Raw genomic sequence first — 23,718 nt, 5'->3', positions numbered from 1 at the left:
AGTTGCAGCTTTCAAGATTCCCAAGGAAAGAATAATCTATCTCCATTGATATAAGACAGATATATCAATTTTTTTTCCCTGGAGGTGAGAGGAGAAAATTGTGTAGGCTCATTTTGTACGTCCACACAAAGCCTAGTGTCCTACTTTCTCTTCCTAATAATTGTTGTCTTTCACAAAGACTAAATTATTCTCTTCTCCCCTTGAAAAATGAAAAATAGTTTTTATTCACTGTGTTGATGAGACCAGCTCAAGACATCATGCCCTTATAGTTCTACCTCTACCACTTGTTCACCTCAGCACAGTAGCCATTCATAATTAGTATCTTTGCCTCTAATCCCTTTTACCAGCCATAATGCAAGTGTTGAAACACTTGAACAAAGGGTTATAGCCTTGTATCATCCACAGATCCACTAATTTTCAGTAAGATTACTACATGCTAAATTTTCAGCAGCTGGAATTTGAAATAGATCCACTGAAGCCCATGGTGATGGGTCAGTTTATACCAGTTGACTCTTTTTCAGCAAAACTATGAGCCTGCAAATGTTTCCAAACCCTGGTGGCACATCGCTATTTATGTATCTACATTAATAAGGACACAGGGTCATAAAAACAAAGTCTTGGGTAGATAAAGCTACCCACACTGCTGATAATAACAGTGTCATCGACAAAAAATATTTCAGCAAAAAGAATGTCTCACATGTGGCAAATTCAAGAAGGGCCCCTGGAGGTTTGGAGCAAAGAGCAAATTTAATGAGGAATTACACTGACGAACACTTTAATCGTTAATAAAACAGAACAAACTGCTATAGAACAATTATTTTCTTTTTCAGGCACCCCGCCACCAAGGCCTTTGAGATGCATAAACAACAGATTGGTGGTGAAGAACCATAAACACTGATGGGAAGTGCTTTATGAAATGAGAAGAAGCTGACCAGGGACTCGATTCTGCCTTCAGTTACCTGAGCACCCTCCACCTCACGCCAGCCAGACCACAGCTGGCTCACGGAAAGCTCTGGGGCTGGGCACGTTATGTTTTCCAGCTGAGCAGAGATGGCTCATGACGGAGGAGAGAGTCACGTCTCCAGTGCCTCAGCACACCAGGCACCGTGCCAGGGACAGCACACTGCCTCAGAGAAGAGGCAAAGCTGCTCTCTTCTTTCCCTCCCTGCTCTCTCACCCAACCCACAGCCAAGGAAGAATCAAGCCCCAGAATAATGCAAATAAGAGTATGAACAGAACAGAATCAGAGCCAGAAAACAAAAAATGAACAATTAGCTGTCACTGTGACAAAAATAATAAATAAATAAATCAGTAATATTACTGAGCAACACTGTAGCACAGACAGGGCTGTAATCCAAGTACTCCAGGGCAGCATTGTCTGTAATATGTTTTGGACTCTCTTCCTGAGGATTCCCTCATACACTAGGCAGGTCCTTCTGAGCAGCATCTGCTGACACCTTAAATGCCTTCAAGGTGCAGCAGGCACTGTTGGGATTTCTTCACTCAGCATTTCATTCAAATTCCCCTCTTTCATTCCCTGGTTTCACTATAAAGTCCTGAGATATCACTAAGACCTGGGTTGTGGGCCTGTCTCTCTTCCCACCCCTGCTCAAAATTCTTAATTTCTGGTCACTCCAGGGGCCCACTTATAGCATCACTCAGGGGGCTGCATTCCCCAATTTCTGCAGGCAGGAAGGCACAGTCCTCCAGCCTGTGGCCTCCTTTGTCACAGAAGTCAGAATAAGGCATCTCATGGGAAAAAATAAATAGCCTGACTACTTAATCAGAAACCCTCATGCTTGTTCTCTTTCACACCTGAACATGTTTTGCAATGCCAGTGTTTTCTCCTGGTGTAAGCAGCCATGGCCCCAGATGGGCCAGCAGCAGAACTCAGCACAGGCACTGCTGCTGCCCTGAATCCAGCTGCTGCACCCAGCCATCATCCTCCAAGGAAAAGGCAGTGGAGGGGTGACACACCTGTGCAGCCAAGGGGCTCAGAGGTATTTATGTGTGTGTAAGCAAATCCTGAGCTCAGCAGTGGGGCCAAGATACTGTTTCCTGTTTGTCCTTCAACCACTCCTGCCTTTATCCTGTTCTTTCTCCAGCCTGGAGGCATTTTCCTCATGTCCTCCTATGCCTGCCCATCTACCCGGTCCCTGTCTCCCAGGGACACCTACATGACACAGAGCCCACACATCTTCCTTTGCCTCCTGGTCTGTCCTCACTCTCTTTCCCCCTCCTTTTCCTGTTGACCAATTCCTGTCAAAAGCCACTCCCACCTGCTTTCAGGGTATAAAGTCTTGAGGCCAGTCAGCATTTGACCACTGACCCCCAAAGCAGCACCATCAGTAGAGGGTAAGGATCTTGAATTTAAAAAAAAAAAAAATTAAAAAAGAAAAGAAAGAAATTCAATAGGAATAAAATGTTTGTAAATAGATTATTCTCAAGATTATTTCCAATCTCATTCTTTCCCTAGAGGGTTTTGAATGCTGGGGCTCCCAGACATCACAGCACTTCTATGGTAATCTCACAAAATTACAAAACACTTCAGAGTACTACATAGACAGACTGCTTGTGAATGGTCTGCAACCCAAATCTGAAGTAATGAACTGCTAGTATTGTGTTGAACACTTAGGGAACTGGGTTTACACATTACATAATCCAGGAACTTTTTTAAAAATAAATTTAAGACAATATGTAATTTTAACTGAGATTTGACATATTGTCTTGTCTGCAGCAACCACTGAACTGTATTCTAACCCACTCCTTTACAAGCAGCTATCACTCCGTAGCCTGATGTGTTGCAAGACACCCAAAACTTCCCTTGATCTCAGTGACATCTCATCCCAGAGGAGGACACTGGTTCCACAAGAGAAAGGCCCTGGGGATCATAATACGTGGTATATGATGACAGGAGAGTATTCTTTTCATTAGTTATTCTGCAAGAATGGTTGGTTATGAGTGGGCTACAGAACAACAGCCTCCTCACAGAGTTTTTTCCAACGATAAATAACTAGGATCAGTCCTGTTATGTATAGAAATACTGTTGGGAATTTAAAAAGTCCTGTAGATAAGGGTACAAATCCCTTCCATCTGCAAAAGCCCCCATGATTATCTCCTCAGTAGCATGAAAAGCAACAAATGCTTCACCATGAGTAGGCATGGTGTCAAAAATAGCATTTTGTTTCTATTCTTATCATTTCATTCTTTCACGCTACGCCCATCTGCACCTCAGCTGCTGGGACAGGAGATTTCACAATCTAGGATTTTATGCTGCAAATACCAGAACATAAATAGTACATGCATGATCACTGGTAGCATTGGCTATGTGCCATTTTTGTCAAAAGATTAATACCTGTGCAAAACCCTCAGTGCTGGATTTAGTGAGACAAGTGGGATTTCTTTTTTCCAGCATTGTTAAATCTAAAGATGCTATTGTAAATTGCAAGGTTTCTGGTATTTTTCTTAAAGCTCCAAGCTGACAATAAAGTTAAAGATATTTAAGTGGCAATTTTTTTCTTTGAAAGATTAAACTCCTGATCCTTGTAGCTGCTGAAATAACATTAAAATATTACCTCAGCACAAGCAGACAAAGTTCCCTATTAAACTGGCAGGGGAGATGAAGTTGCACAGCAACCATGACAGCATCGCATGACACAGGAGCAAATGGCATTCAGGCTAGTGACACTGAAACAGGGAGGAGAATCTAAAATCTATTTCTATTCCTCCCAGCCCCCTCTCTTGGGTGCCTGAAAGAAGGGCACACAGACTGTTCACTTATCAGAAGGCAAAAAAAAGAAAAACAATTCTGTGTCATTCTTCTTTTAAATGTCTTTTCATTTTGTAGTCCATCTCATTATTTTTTCAGGGACCTGACTCATCATTTTGAATGTCAATTCTGGTAATTTTCACAGTCTACAGGCTTTGTCCTGTTAAATGGAACAGTCAAATTGACTGCTTTTTTCCTTATTTTTGAGGAGTCCTGGAATTCCTCTCTAATATTTGTCATGTTCTGCAGCTTCACATTTCTCTCAAGTGGGAATGGGCTGAAGTTGAGCTTAGAGGAGATGTGGAACCTTTCTGCTATGGCAAAATGTGAGTTATAGGCTGGAGTTTCACATACTGCTGCTTCTGAGCATGTTTTCACTCCCTCCAGTGCTTTGCTTTGCTTCATGGGCTGCTTAACAACACAGGAGCTGGCACAGAGCGGGGTGGTGGATTTCTCATTACAGGCATCCCACTTCTCATTGTAATGCAATCACTGTCTGCAGATACACAATGCCGGCACATGAGCTGCCAGCAAATGATTTTCCAATTATTGCTCAAACAAATCTATGAAATTAAATTCAGGTGTGATTGTATGTAACAGTTAAATTCTGTAACCACCTGTTTCCTTTACATGAGGAACAGTATTTCACCTTTTCTTTTTTCTCTGTCATTTTCTATCTTAGTTTTCCTGCAGTGTGTGTTTGGTATGGTGTTGCTTTCCTCCTGGCATGATGAGATCTCTGTTCTAAGCCATATACTGCAATCCAATTGGCAAAAGACCTTTATCCCTGGGACCATGTTCTAGGAAAACATGATTTTTGTACAATTTAGGAAGGGTTCCTTCACCTACATCATTTTACACCTAACCTTTAACTGCTCCAGTGCAAGTTCAATGGTTAAATGAAGTGATTGATCACCAGCAGTCGAGGACAGGCATTGCCAGTAGCCATAAGGAGAGCAAGTACACAGACATGAATTGGCTGTGCAACCATCCTGTTCAGGCACAGATATCCATCAGTAGCCACCTGCCAGTACTTTTTGATCCTGCTAGCCAAGACCAACTTCATGTGTACAAATTGGTCTCTAGCAGCATTTCTTACTTTTTTACTTAGAAAAAAGTCTTCCTTTTTAATTGAGACACAGGAGAGTATAGGGCTGTAGAAGTGACATTCCATGCCATCAAATCTGATCATCTACTATTACCTAGAGTCACGTCCTCTCAACCTTTTCAAAAATGATCAAAGTTCATTTCATGGTGTCTAGTGTGTGTGTCCCTGTTTGTGTTGGAATATTGTTCCAGGAATTCAAGGTGTACATGGCTGTAAACTTTCTAACTTCCTCTGTGATCTTACTTATGACCAGTTCAGAGCCATTTTTTCTCCTGGCAGCACTGTCCTTCAGTCTCAGCAGCTCCCCTCTTGTGTTTGTATTTACCTCCAGTGCTCTCATGTCTCATCTGGGGATGTGTGTGGCATTAGAGAAAGAAGTGAGGCAGTACATGCTCAGATATAATGCCCATATCTCTGCTTTGCTTTAAATGCCTTATGAAGTAAAAAGCAACTAATTTTGTGTCATTAAAATGTAAATTATTCTTTTCTTAAGCAGTATAATCAATGGGGTTTTCACAATAGCTCTGTTAGTTGCATAACAAAGTACCCATATTAGGCTTTATTATTTATTTAGTAGATGTTATTATCTGTTATGCAAAGCAAGTACTTTAGATACAACAGCAAAGTAAGGGTATTGGAAACCTGGGGCTAAATCCTCAGACTGAATTTGTAGATTGGGAGGGAATAACAAAGAAGCTAGTGGGTGATGTAGATAAGAGAGTATTAGGAAACAACCCCAAAGGATGAGAAGAATCTGAGTTAATTTATTTTAAAAGCCCCAAAATGAAGGGGAGTGGGGCTGGAAGGAGAGGCAGGAGTAAGGGCAAAAGGAAAGAAAAAGGAAGGATGAACAACAGAGAGCTAATGATAATCCAAGGACATTGGGTTCAGGCGTAATGAGAACGGCTGCTTGTCCCACAAAAGACTGCTATTTTTTAGCTTCTGAAACCATTGTTATTATTGTAATCATGCTTACGGGAAGACAAATTTGTCAAATTCACTGGATTCCCATAGCACACAGCCACAATTTGGGAAGTCTCCATGTCCCAGTAACATTGTGCAGCATAATAAATTTTAGTGATTGTAGCTCTATAAGGCCTCAGCCTACAGTACGTATTAGCTGCCAAACACCAAAATATTTTAGGTGTTCTCTATTTCAGTTAGCACTTCCATTGATTATTCTTCAATGTTTTGGTTTGGTTCAAATGTAGAAAATTTACTTTGTATATGAAGACATTTTATGCTTTTGGAAAGCCAGAGCAGTTAGAATGGGGTAGTGTACAGTTTTGCAATGCAAGAATGAAATAATTTTCAATGAAAATGTCCTTGTGCTTATTGACATTCACTTCCAAACGAAAATTGCCACCTTGTCAATACCAGTGTTATTCTGATAGGACCCGAGGTAATATATATGTTTGTGTGAGGTGGGAGTTTAATAAGCAAACAGACATGTCAATCATGACAAACATCTCCATGATCCCACCTCTGCCAATCTGTCACATGGAAAGACAATGCTGCTAGTAAAGTCCAAATCCTCTTAAATCCCAACACTAGACTGTAAAATAAAAATGAAGTCATCAAATTAAAGCACAGAATGCACACAGAGCTATAAAACATAAAATTTTCTACCACTGTGCTAGGCTAGACTGTGCTGTGACATGGATGATTTACATACAATGGGTATAAATGGATCCTTAATACCATTCAGCTGATAAAGTCTGTACCCCAAAATTGTTTTAGAAAACCTACACCTGACTTCACTGTAACATGGCAACATATTCTATAGTAGCCATGCAAAAAATCCAAGACTGTATGTTATTGAAAAGCAATATATTTCAGCAGGAGAGTGAAGTTTGAGCAGTCTGTTGCAGAGGGACCAGCAGTGCTACCTATGTATTTCCTTAATCTGCTTTTCTTTCCCATAGGGCAAAGAACACGAGTACAGAGGAGGCTACAAGACACAGAAGTTTCTCTCAAAAAAGCTGAATTAAAAAAGTGCTATGGATTACTTCTGATGATTTATGTGATGGACATGGCAGTCATAACTCCTGATCTAACACCAAGAGGTGTGTGGGGTCATGGGGGTGCAGGAGGGAGTTGACTCAGTGCTCTGTCCCTCAGCACTATGGCCACACTAGGAAGAGATGATTTTGGATGCTCCTGAGTAAGGCAGCTGGCATGGGAGGTGGCGTTGCAAATAGATGTACTGTGTTCACAGATACTTCTCTTGGCTTGCATAAGCAGGTGAGGGCTTTGGGATGTACCAGCTGCCCCTGTCAGCTACTTGTTGTGGAATGGAGGGGCTGGTAACCATTCCCAGAACAACTACACCAACAGAGAAATCCAATAGCTTGAGCCTTCTCTGTTTCCTAGTGCCCTACAGCACAGAAGTAGGCAGTAGTCTAGCAGACACTGCCCTCAGCCACAGTAACATTTACAATTAAAACTAGGTCAATAGTTGAAACCACAACGAACTAATTGTCTAAGTAACTAACAATTCTGGCACTGGGAAGACAGACAGAAAAACAGATATTTTGAAAGACTTGAGGAAATTCTTCCTAGGTAGTTAATTGCTCTTGGAACAGGAATAGCAAAAATAGGGGAAGAAATGTAATTTGTGAATTTGCACAGATCTCCTCCCTAGAATTCCAAGTGTCTCTCTTGTCAAATTATGCAACACATTCTAAAATCTTCTCATATTTAAAAAAATATGTAGTAATCTGCTTTGTAACTATTTCTGGCTAAATACACTGGCACTAAAATTCAGAGCAAAACTCAACTGAGAGTGTTTTCTGGACTGCAAGTAAAAAAAAAAAAAAAAAAATATATATAGTTACAATGCTTTTACCTTCCTGACTAATATATTCTAGATTCGATGCTGTGGATCAATATTACTGTTGAATTATATCACCTTCTGAATCAATCTCATATGGGTGAGATGCACTGAAAATATTAAAAAGAGAAGGAGGCAATTAATGCAGAAAAAAATCCACAAACCTTAAATAAAACCACTTTCTATCACTTTGCTAAAATAAGCTTTTAGGCAGATGCTAATATTCTGAGCTGGCTGGCAGCTTGAAATGAGTTTGTGGGAATCAGGTAGCAAAAATGGGTGACTCAGAGAGAAAATAAAGCCTTCTGTGTGTTTATTTAGAATTTTCCTGATGTCCCAGGTGTCCTCAGGGGGCCAGAGAAGACATGACCCTTGTCCCTGGAACATAAAGCCTGTGCAGTGGGGTGTGCAATGCAAAATGCAGGTGTCATACAGAATGTGAGTGCCTGGAACAGAATTCTTGGTACCATCATGCAGTGCTGCCACACTTTCCAAGTGCAGAACCCCCTCCAAAATCCAATCCATGCAGAAATCAGTCAAGGATTGGGAGCAGATGAGTCACAAGTATCTAGGGGGTGACATTGTGTAGGTTATGATTTGAACTCTTATTCTTTTTTCAGTATACAATATAAACACAAACTAATTTATTGAACACTGCTATTACAAACATTTCCTGTTGGCTGCTCTCTACGGAGTACTTTAAAATAAATGTTATAGCTATTTAACAGTTTTTCAATTGTTATATATGAGTGGAACTGAGACTGAACTTGACTAAAGTGAAATTGCTTGCTGAATATATCTTTGCTGTAATTTCAGACTTCTCAAAATACATGTGCTTCTAAGAGCTGTTGCTACATCTCCAGTGGCAATAGCATATATTTGCAGTATTAAGTAGCTCTGGGTTCCCTCCACAAGGTTCTAGTTTTCCCTGCAGCACCAAAAGGTTTAGACCAGTTACCCAGCTATAGAGCCTGAGGCTGTATATAGCATGCTATCTGAGATCAGAACAGGTATCATGCAGCATGCAGCAACCATACAAAAATGGGGTTGGATTCCTAAAGTTATGATTCAGAGGGGGGTACATCAACCGTCAACAACTTCTTATTTTCTGTAGCAACTCCCAGGGAATTAAACGTAGTTGTAGGAATCTGCAAGCATGAGCATCATGATTATTATAAGGCAAACTATGATGGAAATCTACATTATGCCTCTTCTGTACCGTGTTAGGGTTGTTTCTTTGACAAACTATACAAGAGAAGGATGAAGAGCCTCATGCTTACCACAGGGTGAGATAATTCCCTTAGCCAAGCACTGCAGTGGAGGTGATACATGGCCCAGACCCTCACTCACTCTTTTGTTTATTTATTTTATTTATTTGAGCACCCATATGCTACACCAAATGTCTCATTTTAATAAAATATGGACCATGAGCTGTTGTTCCAGGTGACCTTCCAAATTCTGTTCAGAAAGGGCAGGTTTGGCCTCTGAGAGCATTTAACAGCACAAGCCAGTTCAGCCCCCTGCATGGTTCATGTTCATGTTTTCAGGGCAGTATATAGGAAGAGGGATACCACTGCCATATAATACACACACCTCACTTCTTGTGCATTAATTACCATGGCACTTCTAAAATCACTCTATGAAAAGAATGGTTTGTGTTTATGCAAGATTAATTTGATTTTGATTCTGTTACATTTGGAAATACAACAAAACAGCCTACCTGCTATATCCCAGAGCCATTTTTGAAGTGCTTTAAACAATTAAAGCACTTTAAATGCTAAATGTTAAATATCACAACAACAGGCAAAGTGCTATTGTTGCAGTAGTGAACATTCACAAGGTACTGAATCTAATCACTAAAATATTGTTTGTTTCTGCATAGCACAACTCCAAGTGGCTGACATCAAACAGAAGTATCTAGCCCAGTATCTAGAGAATAAGGACAATATTTTCTAATTGCTCCTGATTTCAAGTTTCTGTACTCTGTAAAGTTTTCTTCACTGTAAAGTGTTAAAAATTTGTATGCCATGTTAGAGGTGCCAGGTAAGCCTCTGTTACTGCTGCACAATACAAACGAGAAGCAATGAGCTTTGCTTAGTGCTCTCTTGGAATACTGCTTACTCTGCTTCAAATTAATTTGCATTTAGGTGTGGGAATTTTACAAATGTGATATGGCAGCTCAAAATATCACTTTTGCCACATGAGCAAATGTCAGGAAAACTACCCATCTGCATTCAGAGCAGCACCCAACTGCACTGTTTCCTCCAATAAGATGGTGTCTGACGTCATTCAAACAAACAGATGCATTCATTTCTTTCAGGGTGAAACTGGAAATATTTGTAAGTGACAGCATATTAACACTCTGCTAGTGCTGGTACCATCCTTGTATCCTATTATTTCTCTCAAACTGTTCAGGTACAGCAATTTGAAACCCTCCTCAGTAACCCAGCTTCATCTGTCGAAATCTTACTTAGCAAGGAATTTCCACAAGAATTATGTAAATGGATGAAGTTTCATGCTAATATTTATTTATTTAATATCCTAAGGAACACAGCTATCCCAAGCCTGGGTTGACAGTAATTCCTTAATGAAAATGCAGTCAAAACCAGAATGCCCCATTAGAAATAACTGCCTTCTAAACTAATCTGCTTTACAGACGAGCAAAGTCACTAAACAACCTGTTAAACAAATACTATCATGTTTGCTTTCCACAACGCAAGAAAGGCAAAAGCCAAGAAGCATTCCCAGCAAGAAGAAAACCCCAGTAAATTACTTCATTTTAAACAATTCTAAGAGCAATAATAGAATGGTTTGCATCTTTGGCTACCTCTATTAAGCAATTAATGGCTCACAGTAAGCTGAATGTCAAATGAATACTGCAGGTTGTTTGCTGCTGTTTATGCCTGTGGAATACAATTTTGTTTTTCTGCTTATGGCCCATTTCATCAGGTCATATCAAATCATATTTTGTCAGTGTTTATTAATTCAGGTAAATCTAGTCACATGACACACACTTCAATGCACTTAGTATTAAAAACAAATGCTTTCCATAGTTCCAGGGTTTTTTTTTAAATGTGATTAGATACATACAATTAGCCAGTGACTTGCACGTCACATTTATTGCATTGCAAGCATGTCTGTACTTAAAGTGTTGAGCAGTCATTTAAATTAATATTCCCCTTTACTTTTAAATTGCAACCCACAGACAACTGAAGAGATGATTTCGTCTTTGTAAGAGGAGTGACTTGAGCTAATGCTAATGGGAATTACTGAGGCATACCATTAAAGTTCTAGACAGCCTCAAGTTTTCAGCAAGACCAGGAAGTACTGCTGTGCCACTTAGAGACTATTTTGTAAAAAGTAAAATGTTAGCAAAGAAACATAGGCAAATTTTCCTTCTACCCTGCTATGACTAGGTCTCATTTCAGTTGTACACATGGGACAACAAAAAATTAAACATGCACATTGCATCCAGAAAAACAGAGAGGGAAAGAAAGGGATGAAGAGAAAAAAAAAATTAATTGGTTTACCTGATACTGTACAACACCTTTCCAGTTTTAGAAATTCTCAGCAACTTGTTGTCTGTTGTGACATCATGGAAATTTGCTCCTTTCTCATTGGCAAAGAATAAATCTGGCTTCCAAATAGAATCCAACATAGAGGGATCCAAATCCAGGGAATCATCAGGATATTCGCTGTAAGCCAGACGTGAGTCATTCCACTGCTGTCTCAAAAAAATGTTCACTCTGTAGTCCTACAGAAATGTCATGTAAAAAGGTTACTAAGCCACCAAAACTGAAATCCCACTTTAGCTTGCTTTATGTTCTTAGACTTACTGCAGTATGAGCATTACAGCAAACATTTGTGTTATCCTTTGAACATCAGAGTTGTCATTTGAAAATAAAGTTGTCAAAATGCTGCATTGAACCAAACAAACACAACTGGTACATTTTCCAAATCAAAATTCCTTCAGTGATGAGAAAAATATTAACTGCAATCTCCACTATTAAATATAACCCTCTTTCAAATGCTGTGCATTAACTAAGAGATATTTGGAAATTCAAAAAGCATGTCAGCTAAATATATACAATTTCATCAAAGAGTCTATAAAATTACCAATTTAAATAAATTGATTCCGATATGTAAGTCATTAATGTCTAATGTACTCATGAATAGTTTTTAATTCCAGTGAAGCCTAAATTGTATAGAAGAAATTAAATCACCACTTCTTATTTATTACTTGTTTCCTTTTCCTATTTACTGTATGCTTTTCTGAGTATGTTTGTTCATTTACTCCTCCCTGTCTGCATCCCATTAAAATTGGCCTAATTGTATTCTGCTTGGTGGTCTGCTAGTCACAACTGGGAAAGGCAGTAATTACTTAGAGGTTCATTCAGAACCAACATTAACACTGTGTCAAGAACTGGTTATTAAGGGGGAATGCAAAAAGATCTTTCAGGTTCTAAACTCTCTGCAGGGAATAGAAAGAAACAAATTCTTACTCTCCTTATCCCAGATTTCCAAAGCCAGCAAATAAGATCTTCATCTCTCTGAAATTACTATTTCTAATTTGTTTGTGAACACCCTCTTAGAAATGCACCTACTCTTCCTCTAAAAGAAAAATATTTAATAATATTTGTACTGATTATATTAGCTAAAGGAATGCTTTATCAAATAATTCTGCTGACAGTACAAAGCGTTAACATTTAGGATTTGCTTTATGGTAGCAGCTGTACATTAAAGTGGAAGCACTGTGGTTTTGACTTGGAAAATGTATGAGCTGACTGGGTTTTAGTCAGGTAACTGAACTGCAAAGGAAAGAACTTATCACCCCTGAAATGCAGATAAATATTCTCACTCTGATCAGAGCTGCAGAAAGCAGCTTGCAGACTCTGTGAACGAGCCCCTCTGAGCTTCAGCTTTTGCACCCTTTGCTCAGTGGGGTGGTGGAGAGGTGTGCTGCTGCCCTGACAGAATATTTCTGACATCCAAACTGATGCACGTTTTGATGCCAGTGGGACGATGCTTTACAATCTCAGTCACTGAATAACTTTTCTTTCTTTGTTTTTCATTTTCATTTTGCTCTTGGGTAGATGTGATTCAAAACAGGAATGTTGACTAATCAGAGCAAGGCAGACCTGAGAGAGGTCTCAAGAATAGCATTTATTAAAGATACTTACAAAAGCCTCTATCTGTTTTTCACAAGTCGTTGTACTTTTTATGATGATCTTGTTTCAGACATTTAAATATCAAATAGACTTGCAGTTCTGAGCTTATAAAATGTCATCACATCTTGTGAGGATACACCATCCATAATCATACTATCCCTTATTTCTAGTTCTTAGAAACTGAGAGTGTCTTATATTTATAATGTGTCTTAAGCTATGTCTTTAAGTATTTATGTGTCTCAGAGTTTATATGGGACAGCTTTAGCTACAAGTCCAGGAATGCACTGATTCTAATTCTGCAGAAAAGAAGGCAGGAGCAACTGCTGATAGCATAAAATTGCTACAACTAGTTGTAAGACTGCCTTTAATTTTTCATTGTTATATGATATATAATGAAGTCTATGGAAAGCAGAGGGATTTTTCCCCCATGGCACAGAAATCATAAATAAGTTAGATTAGTAAATTGTATAGAAATATCTAAAAAATTCCTTTGATGAAATTCAGTGGTTGGTGATTTATATAATAAAAAACAGTCTGAAAAATCTTTATTCATAGAAGAGCTTGCATATGATAATATATATTATACCAAAATTATAAATAGTGCCAATAAGATTACACTATATTTTCCAATGTGTCCCTTCATAAATATATCAGAGCCATGACACGAATATATTTAGAAATGCTTTCCCTCTCCAAGCTTTGTTCTTAGAAGCAGTACAGAACTGAAACCTTTGTTTACATCTGACAGGCTTTGCATATATATGTATAGATATTTTAATGAGAAATAAAAATATAGATATAACATGTACTTCACAAGAACAGCATTATTTTTTTCTCCTGTGCTTGCAGAATAAGAAGTTGAGAGGGATGTGTGTTTACACAGTCAGACCTAATCATGTGCAGAATTTTGAATTTACTTTTCCTGAGTTAACACTGTAACTATGTTTTGAAGGAAAATTCTCTTGAGGATGGTAGAACAACATGGAGTTGAGGCAGACTACAGTGTGTATTTTTCAAGGTCCTGAGGGTAGAAGTGGGTGGACTGTAGTAATGCACTCCTACACAACCACGAGTATACCTACTCTGCAAATTCTTTCTGACAGCACCACTGCTCTGAACAAGGAGTGTGGACCTGAAGATTCAATCTCAGTTGCAATACCAGTGTCAGCAATAGTTCAAGGCAACTCAGATAAACAATTTTCCTCTGTTCTCAAGCCATAAGCTCAGAGTAATACAAACATACTGAAAGAATATTAATCTGATTAGATTTGGTAGCTTTATCTGAAGATTTCAGGATTTGATCCACAGATACACTTAGTTTGTATTAGAGGAATGTAGATAGATACCATCTTTCAGCAAATCCAAATCCAGATGCACTGCCCAGAGCAAAGCTCTGGATCCCTTTGGTCTCAGGCACTGCTGTGGCAGGGGGATGCAGGGGGGCCCCCTGCCCTGTTCAGTGCTACTTTCTGTCTCTGAACTAGCACTTGTCTTAGGTCTTAGCTTCCCTCCCATCCTCCCCTCTGACAGCAGTGGTTGCCCACGAGTTGAGTTGGGAGTCTGAAACAAACAGCAGACTCAGCTGGCCTCCTATGAATAGGAGGGGTTTGCCAAAAAGACTACTCTGTTTCTGTCTCTAAATCCTAAATATGAATGGTAACTGAAAAGTAGAGGTTTGTGACCTATTCCAAGGCTATGCAACAGAAAAAGCACTTGGCTACCTCTGGGCATAAGCAAGCAATGTGACCCCAGTGGCTTCAGTGGGAGCCTTTTATTTAAAGTACACATGTGAATTAATCAGGATCTAATAAGCTTATTTGTAATTATGGGGGGTTTTTTTCTAGCTGGGAGATAGTATCATACAGCCAGCCACAGCAAAGCTTTTAAAATTAAGAAATGGTATTTTTTTTCTGCTAACATGAGCACTCAAAACACAACTGGAGTTTGAATCATTTACCCTGACAGAGAACCTTCTGCATAGTGTCAATCATTGATTATAGCACATACTAATAATGTCCTCACAGTTAGTCATTTCTGTAATTAACAATTAGCTTGTCAACGTGCAAACCACTCTTAACTTCTCCTACAGCTCATAGCTAAAAAATCCTGGTCATTAGGAATACTGAACATCTGAATTCTTTGGGATGCTGCCCAGGCTGATGTAGATTACTCTGTGATACTCAACTGCAGTCATGCTGTACAGTGAATTTTCTGCTGAATACTGCATGTGTAAATACTTACAAAAATAGATACAGAGTTTACTGGCATAACTGCTTTATTCAGTGAAGTTATTCAGGAACATGTTTTTCTCTTTCTTTGCAAGTCAGGGCTTAAATTAAAGACAAATAAACCAAAGAAGAAAATTTTCAACTATATTATCTTGACTCTGGACATTTTTTTTTTTACTACTTTCACTTTGGTATAATATATATCATTTAATAAGGAAGAAAAACATTTCTTTTGCAGGAAAAATAATCTATTGGGATACTGTCCCATATGTGCATTATAGAGCAGAAAGACAGATACATCTGCATTTTGTTTCTCTAGATCTTTAGGAATAAAACTCATGAAGAGTCTGTGGAATTCATCCATCTGAAGCAGCATAAAATCCTGTTTTATTTCTTAATGTAAGGTTTTAGCTTTTAGAAGAGTGTGCTGGATATCAGTGTTGTGCTGGCCTTTCGTGTAGGGAGGAATTTTATCCTGTACTGTGTGTCTTAATCAGAGAACTGAAACTATTCCTGCTAATGTTACTGAGAGCCTGGCTTACTGAATTTAGCAGGTCTGGGACTGTAACCCTGTTTGCCACATTAATTTCTCCTACTGAAAGCTTCTCTGAGCAAGTTTCCATCTCCCAAGTTTCCAATGAATTGCTGTAGATGGTCTAAGTTATATTCTGATAACGTCCCTTCAGTGCATATCATGGTTTCACTAAGCACTCCTCTCCTCTGAGACAGGAGTGTCTCTATTGAATTTGCAACCCAGGCTTTTAAATGAATTGTTTAGTTTTATGTCAAAACAATCAAGAGCATTTTATACAGAAAAATGATTCCTAGGAGTCAAACAAACTTGTTATTTATCACAAGGGGTACCAACAATTTTACCACATGATCATATCTATTTCAAAAAGGCAAAGTAGTTGGAACAGTAATTGATGTCTTCCTCTCAGAGCAGACTCCTAAATTAGTCACAATAGTCATTAAAGAAGTGACAGCATTAAGAAAATCAATATCAAATAATTGAACATCATCTTAGAGAAATCTTTCCACACTTTCAGCAGATATAATGAACAAAGCGAAATAAGAAAGCCAATAGTCTTTGTTTTCATCTACTTGAATGTTTGGCTGTTTTCAGCAAAATGTGTTAATGGACATTGGAAAGGTGCACATTAACATATTTGATAGAAGGTAAAATGCAATGAGGGGATTTAATCAAAGCAATGAAGGAGTCTAATTAATGCAATCAGCATTAGGTCGTGCAAATATTTTCATTGAATGCCATCTTGTAAAGCTAGTGACGTGCAGGATTTTTTGCTACTTAATGCTGATGTCTCTACACACTAGGATCAACAGACATAGCTGGGTAAAAAGGCTACATTCACAGCTATCTTCTCAGAATCCTTTCAACACAGAAAAACAATTAATATTTTCTGAAAATAATGAAAATTAAGTCTGTTGATAATTATTTTACATCCTGATATGTTTTTCTCCCTGTTATTTTTAAATTGATTTTAGTTTTCTTTTAAGATGTTTTTAAAATATTACAGATATGTAGTCTAAAGCATTAACTTATCTGTTTGTTTTATAGCTCTGTTTGTTACAGCTTGTCATTTATACGAGAATCTTTCCCACACTATTAAAGAAAGCAATCTGGCCTAGCAATAACTTGCCTTTTATCTCTAGAAAACATTAAATAACAGGGTGGGTTTTTAAAATAAAATTATTTAGGAGCAGAAGATTTGTGTTCCTATATTCCTTAAGCAGCACTTTCTGAAATGATGGCATGGATTACAATTGAATCTAAATTAATATTAAGCAAAATACATAAGCCAGGCTAAATATCTGCTTTTCCTTCATAAGACTTGCAAGGCAGTATCTATTCAATTTTATAAAAAACTAGGTTTTTTTGTTTACTTCACATGGGTACCAGGTTCATTTTTAATTACCAAGATCTCAATCCTACAGGAAGCCAAGCACCTTTATTGCCTCTGGCTTCAGCAAATCTAGAAGGACCTGGAGGCTGTGTAGGAATCTCTGAAAAACAGAGCTGTGAAACTGCATTGCAATTTCTTCAAAAGTGCCATAGATATGAGCACCTAACAATTATTATGGGTTTATCACATTATTATGATAAATCTGTTGAAAATACCTCTGTGGATTAACCCCCATAGTCAGCTGTATGTAGGCTTGAATAAAAAACTGATCTTTTTTTATTCATTTTTGAAAAGATTAAAAAACTCAGCATCTTTTAAGATGGAATCAGAACTTTTTTTTCTTAGCAAATACTGAAAAAAGATAATAGACTGATAGACTTCTAGACTAAAAAAATTAAAAAAAAGTTGGATGAAAACTTCAATTTGCTTTTTTTTTTGTTTGATTTTGTTTATCCTAAATTTTGTCAATTTTTAAAATGAAAATCTGACTTCTTTTTTTTTTTTTTTGACTGTGTTCTTTACATTCAGTCAAAATACAAATTTCAGTCAGGTGGAATCCCATCATTTCCTAGTACTTATTTAACCTCAAAATACCTAAGTCTTATATGTTCTAGTCATTTGACTCAAATTTTACACTTACTTCTGTTACTGATGTGGCTGCTATTCACAGAGATCTATCTCAGTTAAACAAGACCATTTTTCTGCAGCAGAAGATAATTCAGCATGTGGTGTAAAACACACTCAAATATGGTGCACTTGGCAGGGAGCCTCACAGCTGAGCGCCAGCCATTCCTCTGTCTCTCCAGAGCTAATAAAACCTGAAAAAGCAGGTTTGCACACACCTATATTTGCTGCCATCACAGTCACTACAGACTGTGGTGCAGTCCCTGTGTAGGTGTGTTTAGACTTGAAAGGTGAGTTTAATAATTTATATATCTCTTTATATATATATATATAATTGTTTTATATGTATTTTATGTTATTTTATTTTTTTTTATTCATCTTGTAGTTTTTTAGTAGCTTCATAACTTAGTAAATGTCCCCATGTCCTGAGCATCTCTATTCTACATCACATCCCACTCCTTCACAAGATGGCTTCAATGATCAGTCCCACTCACCATTGTAGTTTCTGCTATTGAACCAAAGCTGTTGATAAATATGTTGCAGGTAACATTTACAGGAGGACCTGCAAGTTGAACAATAAATAGAAAAATTGACAGGTTGTGTTCATGACATATATTAAGTATTGTTGTTCTCTTGCCAATGGCATCATAGCACTTACCATTGTGGTTTCTGTGACTGATCCAAAACTGTTGATAAAAATATTGCAAGTAACGTTTACTGGAGGACCTGTGGAATGCAATAAAAATGTTGCAATATACATTGAAACAAAAGTACAGATCCCTCAGCCTCCGTACAATCTGGTACAGATGTGGCTGAAAACAAGCAGAAAGTGAGTTTTCCCAAACAGATCACGTCAATTTTGATCAAAAGAGAAACATTATCAATACTAATTTATTTAACCTAGTTTCATTGGATGTAGTTATACAAACACACAGAACTACATCCTTGCATTTAGAGATTCACAAGAAAATTGAGGGCTTTTTTCTTATCCACAGTACCAGCGCAGAATATACTTTAGCACTGCAACCACTTGTCTCTCCCTTCCTCCAGGACTTAAAGTTGAAAGGCTATCTCTCCACATTTACTCCACTCTGTAGGCAGAGGTTTGCCACCGAAATTCCCAGCAAAGGACGCTTCACGTTGACTCCAGTCCACAAGAAGCTCTTCGTGCACCTGAAGTGTCTGGCTTGCCATAACCAAATATTTTAGCAATATCTGTTCTGGCTTGAACAGATAGCTTTCATTAAATAGCTATTTGTATTCTCTTCCCTCCCACCACCTTTGCTGTTATTCAGCAGTCACTGACGTGTGGCAGAATGAATGGAGACTTAATATTTAATTGGTTGCCTATTAGCCTCCTTGATTTTTTAGGTGTGATGAAATAAACAGGGGTTCTCAACAGAATCAAAAAGGGTTAATGCTAAAGGCCTGAATTTCAGTGACACAGAAGTTGGTACAAGCATTGAGTAACAAGTACTTTCTTCTTTCTTTTACCATTATTATTTTTAATGACATCATATTCCGTATAAGTGAAAATAACGTCAGTGCAGAGAATATAAGTATCCCCGTTTGTTTTATAATTTAGATCTGAAATTTATTTACAAAAGATGGAAACATTGTTACTTTCTTTTTTGAAAAATGGAAAAATAAACTAATGAGCCCAGTGAAACCCATTGTCAACTTCCTGAGTGTTAGACCACCCACCTTAAAGGAAACAATCATGTTGGTTTTGGGAATCAAAACATAACACTAACATGTTTTGAGGCTGTTAAATTCCAATGACGTGTGTTGTGCAACTCAGTTTTTTACAAGAATTGTTTTTAAACCACTTCCTTTTTGTCTTACAAGTGTGTTTTCATTTCCAGTACCAAGCCAAAACCAAGCCAAATAGTCTGCTATTCTCCCTCCATATTATAATTTTTGTTCCTTTGAATTGGCGGCATTTCTACTAGCTAGGCACCTTGAACAACGTATTTCTGTACATCCAGACATACGGAATCACTGTATCGTTGAAGCTGGGAGAAACCTCTGGAGATGACCCAGTCCCCCTAGTCCATCTTGTCCCAGAGCAGGATCAGCTAGAGAAGGTTTCTCAGGACTGTGCCACATCAGATTTGGAATATATCCAGAGATGGACACTCCACAGCTTCTCTAGGCAACCTGTGCCAGTATGTGGTCACCCTCACAACAAAATGCTTCTCTTATGTTTAGGTGGAATTTCATGTGTTTCAGCTTGTGTCCACTGCCTTTTGTCCTTTAACTAGGCACCACTGAGAAGAATCTGGCTCCCTCTTCTTTACTTACACCCCATCAGCTATTCATGCACATGGTTGAGATCCCCCAGACCCTTTTTTGCTCCAGTGGCCTCAGCAATCTCAGCCTCTTCTTGTATGACAGATCCTCCAGTCTCTTAATTACCTTCATAACATTTTGCTGGACCTGCGGCAATAAGACCATGTCTCTCTCATACTGGGGAGCCCAGAGCTGGACTCAGCATTCCAGGCGTGTCTCACCACTTCTGAGCAGAGAAAAGGATCCCTTCCCTCAACCTGCTGGCCATGCTCTGCCTAATGCAGCCCAAGAGTCCATTGGCTGCCTTTGCTGAAGGGGCACGTTGCTGACTCATGTTCAGCTTTGTGTCCACCAGGACCCCCACAGCCTTTTCTGCAAAGCTGCATTCCAGCTGGGCATCTCCCAGACTGTTCCTTCCAAGGTGCAGGCCTGCATTCCCTTTGCTGAACATGGTGAGGTCCTGTTGGCCCGTTTCTGCAGCTTCTCCTGGTCCCTCTGAATATCAGGAAACTCTCTAGGGCATCAACCATTCCTCCCGTCTTATATCTCCTGCAAATTAGTTGAGGGCACACCATGTCCTATCATCCAGGTAATTTATGAAGATGTTAAACAGTACTGGCCCAGTACCGGTGCCTGTAGTACAACAGCAGTGACTGGCCACCAGCTGGACTTTGTGCTGCTGATCAAAACCCTTTGAGCATTGCCATTCAGTCAGTTTTCCATGCCCATTTATCTGGTTTGTTCCAAAAATTCCATGTTGTGAGAGACAGTGCCAAAAGCCCTGCTAAAGTTGAGATATACACTGCTCTGCCCTCATTCATGAAGCCTTTCAAGTCGTCATAGAAGGCTATGAGCATTCCAAGGAATGATTTCCCCTTCAGAAATCCATGTTGACTACCGCCAGTCATCTTCCTGTCCTTCACATCTGGAAATGGCTTCAAGAGGATTTGCTCCAGGCTTTGAGGTAAGGCTGGTCAGCCTGTAGCTCCTGTATTCTGCTCCTTGTCCTTCTTAGAGATAGGAGTGATGGTTTTTTTTCCACATGATTAGGAACCTCCTCCAGTTGCCAGGACCTTTTAAAGATAATTAAGAATGCAACCACTCAGCTTCCACGGCTATGCTAAGCACTTGTGGGTGTTTCCTATGTGGTCTCATAGACTTGTCTGTGTCCAGTTTGCCTAAGTGCTCTGTGGCCTAATTCTTCACCACTAGGCTTCTATTGATCTGGACTTTTTTTACAGGTCTCAGTGGCATGGGATTCCTGAAGACCATTCTTGACGGTAAAAACTGTGGAGAAGGAGGCTCACAGCTGTTGTCCTGCAAAGGCCATCATACGTGAGCATCACAGTTCCAGCTCCTGAGTGCCAGCAGAACCTAGCAAACATGCTGAACTACGTTAGGAAAACATGGCTTATGTATGTTAGGAAATACACTGCCACATCACAGACTGAAGTCCAGATGTGCATGAGTAGGTATATGCCAGAGCACTGTATCTTACAACAAAACAAATACCTCCCTCCATTCCCCTACCTAATTATAATGTCTTTTACTTGCCTTCTGCTGATAGATGTGGAGCACGATAAGAACTCAGTAAACTCAGTAAAAAAATGGAGAGATCAGGTTTGTTCAAGTTCCTCATGTGAGGAACTTGAATATAAATAAATTTATGGACCTGACTGGATACATCCCAGAGTCTTGAGGGAATTGACTGATGTAGTTGCCAGATCACTCTCCATGATATTTGAAAAACCATGGCCATCAGGTGAAGTTCTTGGTGACTGGCAAAAGGGAAGCAATGCACCCATTTTTAAAAACAGGAGAAAAGGGGACCCTGAGAACTACTGACCTTTCAGCTTCACCTCTATGCCTGGGAAAATCATAGAACAAATCCTCCTAGGAGCTGTGCTAAGGCACATGGAGGACAGGGAGGTGATTTGGGACAGCCAGCACAGCTCCACCAAGGACACCTCTTGCCTGGCCTTCTGCAGTAGAGTGACTACATCAGTGGTCAAGGGAAGGGCTACAGATGTCATTTATCTGAACTTCTGTAAGGCCTTTGACACAATCACCCACAACATCTGCTTTGGAAATTGGAAAGGTATGTAAGGTTTGTTCAGCCTGGAGAAGAGAAGGTCCTAGGGACACCTTATTGTGTTTTTTTAATACTTAAAGCAGGCCTGTAAGAAAGATTGGAACTTTTTTTTTTTGTGGGTCATTCTGCAGTAGGACAAGGGGTAACAGTAAATTAAAACACACTTCATCCTGTAAGATTTTTCTAATCTAATAGTTCAATGAAAATGAAAGCATCAAACTTCTGTGAAGTATATCCAAGGTTTGAGAACACAATCTAAAAATCTTCAAAGGCAAAGGAAATAATTAATTAGACTTTACTGCCTAAAATCTAAAAAGAGTTGACATTACATATGAAAAATTAAGCGAAGTATACTTTATAACTAAATCCTTTTCTCCCCCTAGTTTTCCTTTTGTCACTTCCAATGTAACAAAGTAACAGACCAGGTGCCTTTCAGGCACGTTCAAGATAATCAAAGTGTTCTTTGAGTCATAACGAAAATGTTTCTTGAAAGGACTCTGGCAAAAAAACACCAAACCAAGCCCAAACCAGGCAGCTAATGCTCAAATCAACCAGAAAGTACATGCCCGGTATTCTGATAAACAGCTAAGATATCGCTTCTGTTCCCTGCAGCTCCCTTTCCCCTGCTTCCCCAGAGGGGCTGCTGCTGCCAGTCAACAGGACTCTGATACACTGCCTTCTTGAAAAACCCTGACATTATAATGTATCACACACCTCCTGTGACTTCGGGGCACTTAACACTTACAGAAAGTCCCTGGCACTCATCTGCTCACCTTACCCATGAGAAAACTGAATATACGGAATATTGCCCTCAATTTGCTGCGGCATATTGCCTCAAAACTCCAGTGCCCAAGGTGTCTGTGATCTTATTGCCATCTGGCTAGAGCAAATCCTTTCCTTAGTAGCTGCCAGAGGGGGTGAATCCATCCCAATGCATGGAAGAGTCCCCACATGGAATGATGAGTGCTGAAAGAATATATTTGAGCCCCATCCAGATCCTAACTCCAGCCTCTGCTGAATATTCTTCAGTATTGATAGAGCACAGTCACAAATCTTGCTTCATTTGGTACATTCTTGAGAAGATTTACTTGTACTCTTTCAATGGAGATTATCCTAACTGCAACTAATCATATCTGTATCCTCAAGTTCATCCCAACTCTTGTCTTTTTTGGTGTAGAGTTTCCAGGTTGCAGCTGGCAGCCTTTTCTCTTCACATTAACTCCAACCATATAGCTAAACTGTCCTTAGTGGGAAGGGAATATTATAATGATACAGGAGATTTAAAATTATACCTGTGCACTTGCCAATTTTCTTTGATATATGTATTTATTAAGGGATTTTGTAAGGCAAACTAAAATACAGTACACACAGAGAACTAGACATGTGGAAGCAAAAATAAAAGATAATGAGGCAGAACCACCTTATGGAATGACAGTGGAAATATTGACAAGATATTTACAGATCTGTGAGGAATCTTGTATCATTTTCTATACGTAGTATATTCTACTCTACCTTCTCACTTTGATCCTTGTGCCAATGAAGAGTTTTTTCCCACTATCTCAAATGGTTTATTTTGTATATACAGAGGAGGAAGATGAGCCAAACCTCCTTTCTCCCCTGACCATGGAGAGCAGGATAATCAAGACTATTTGAAAAGACTAAAATCAATCCCACCTGAG

At 39.0% G+C, this 23,718-nt stretch overlaps 1 protein-coding gene across 7 annotated transcripts in view; it reads right to left on the bottom strand.

The window, feature by feature from the left end:
* The window catches only part of GLRA2 (glycine receptor alpha 2), a 123,173-nt gene that overhangs the window by 79,451 nt on the left and 20,004 nt on the right, over positions 1 to 23,718 (bottom strand). For 4 of the 7 annotated variants that reach the window (XM_010394424.4, XM_010394423.3, XM_010394419.2 and 1 more), the window contains exons 3-4: positions 18,314 to 18,381; positions 11,241 to 11,464 (exon numbers count right to left, since the gene is read on the bottom strand). In XM_010394424.4, coding sequence (XP_010392726.1) covers positions 11,241 to 11,464; positions 18,314 to 18,381 — 292 coding nt within the window. Of the gene's footprint in view, positions 1 to 11,240; positions 11,465 to 18,149; positions 18,218 to 18,313; positions 18,382 to 23,718 lie in introns of all 7 variants that reach the window. The other 3 variants (XM_019283090.3, XM_010394420.2, XM_010394422.2) reach the window with 1 other exon arrangement.

Source organism: Corvus cornix, chromosome 1 (genome assembly GCF_000738735.6).
Source record: "Corvus cornix cornix isolate S_Up_H32 chromosome 1, ASM73873v5, whole genome shotgun sequence".
NCBI lineage: Eukaryota > Metazoa > Chordata > Aves > Passeriformes > Corvidae > Corvus > Corvus cornix.
This window is presented reverse-complemented; position numbering and strand designations above follow the sequence as displayed.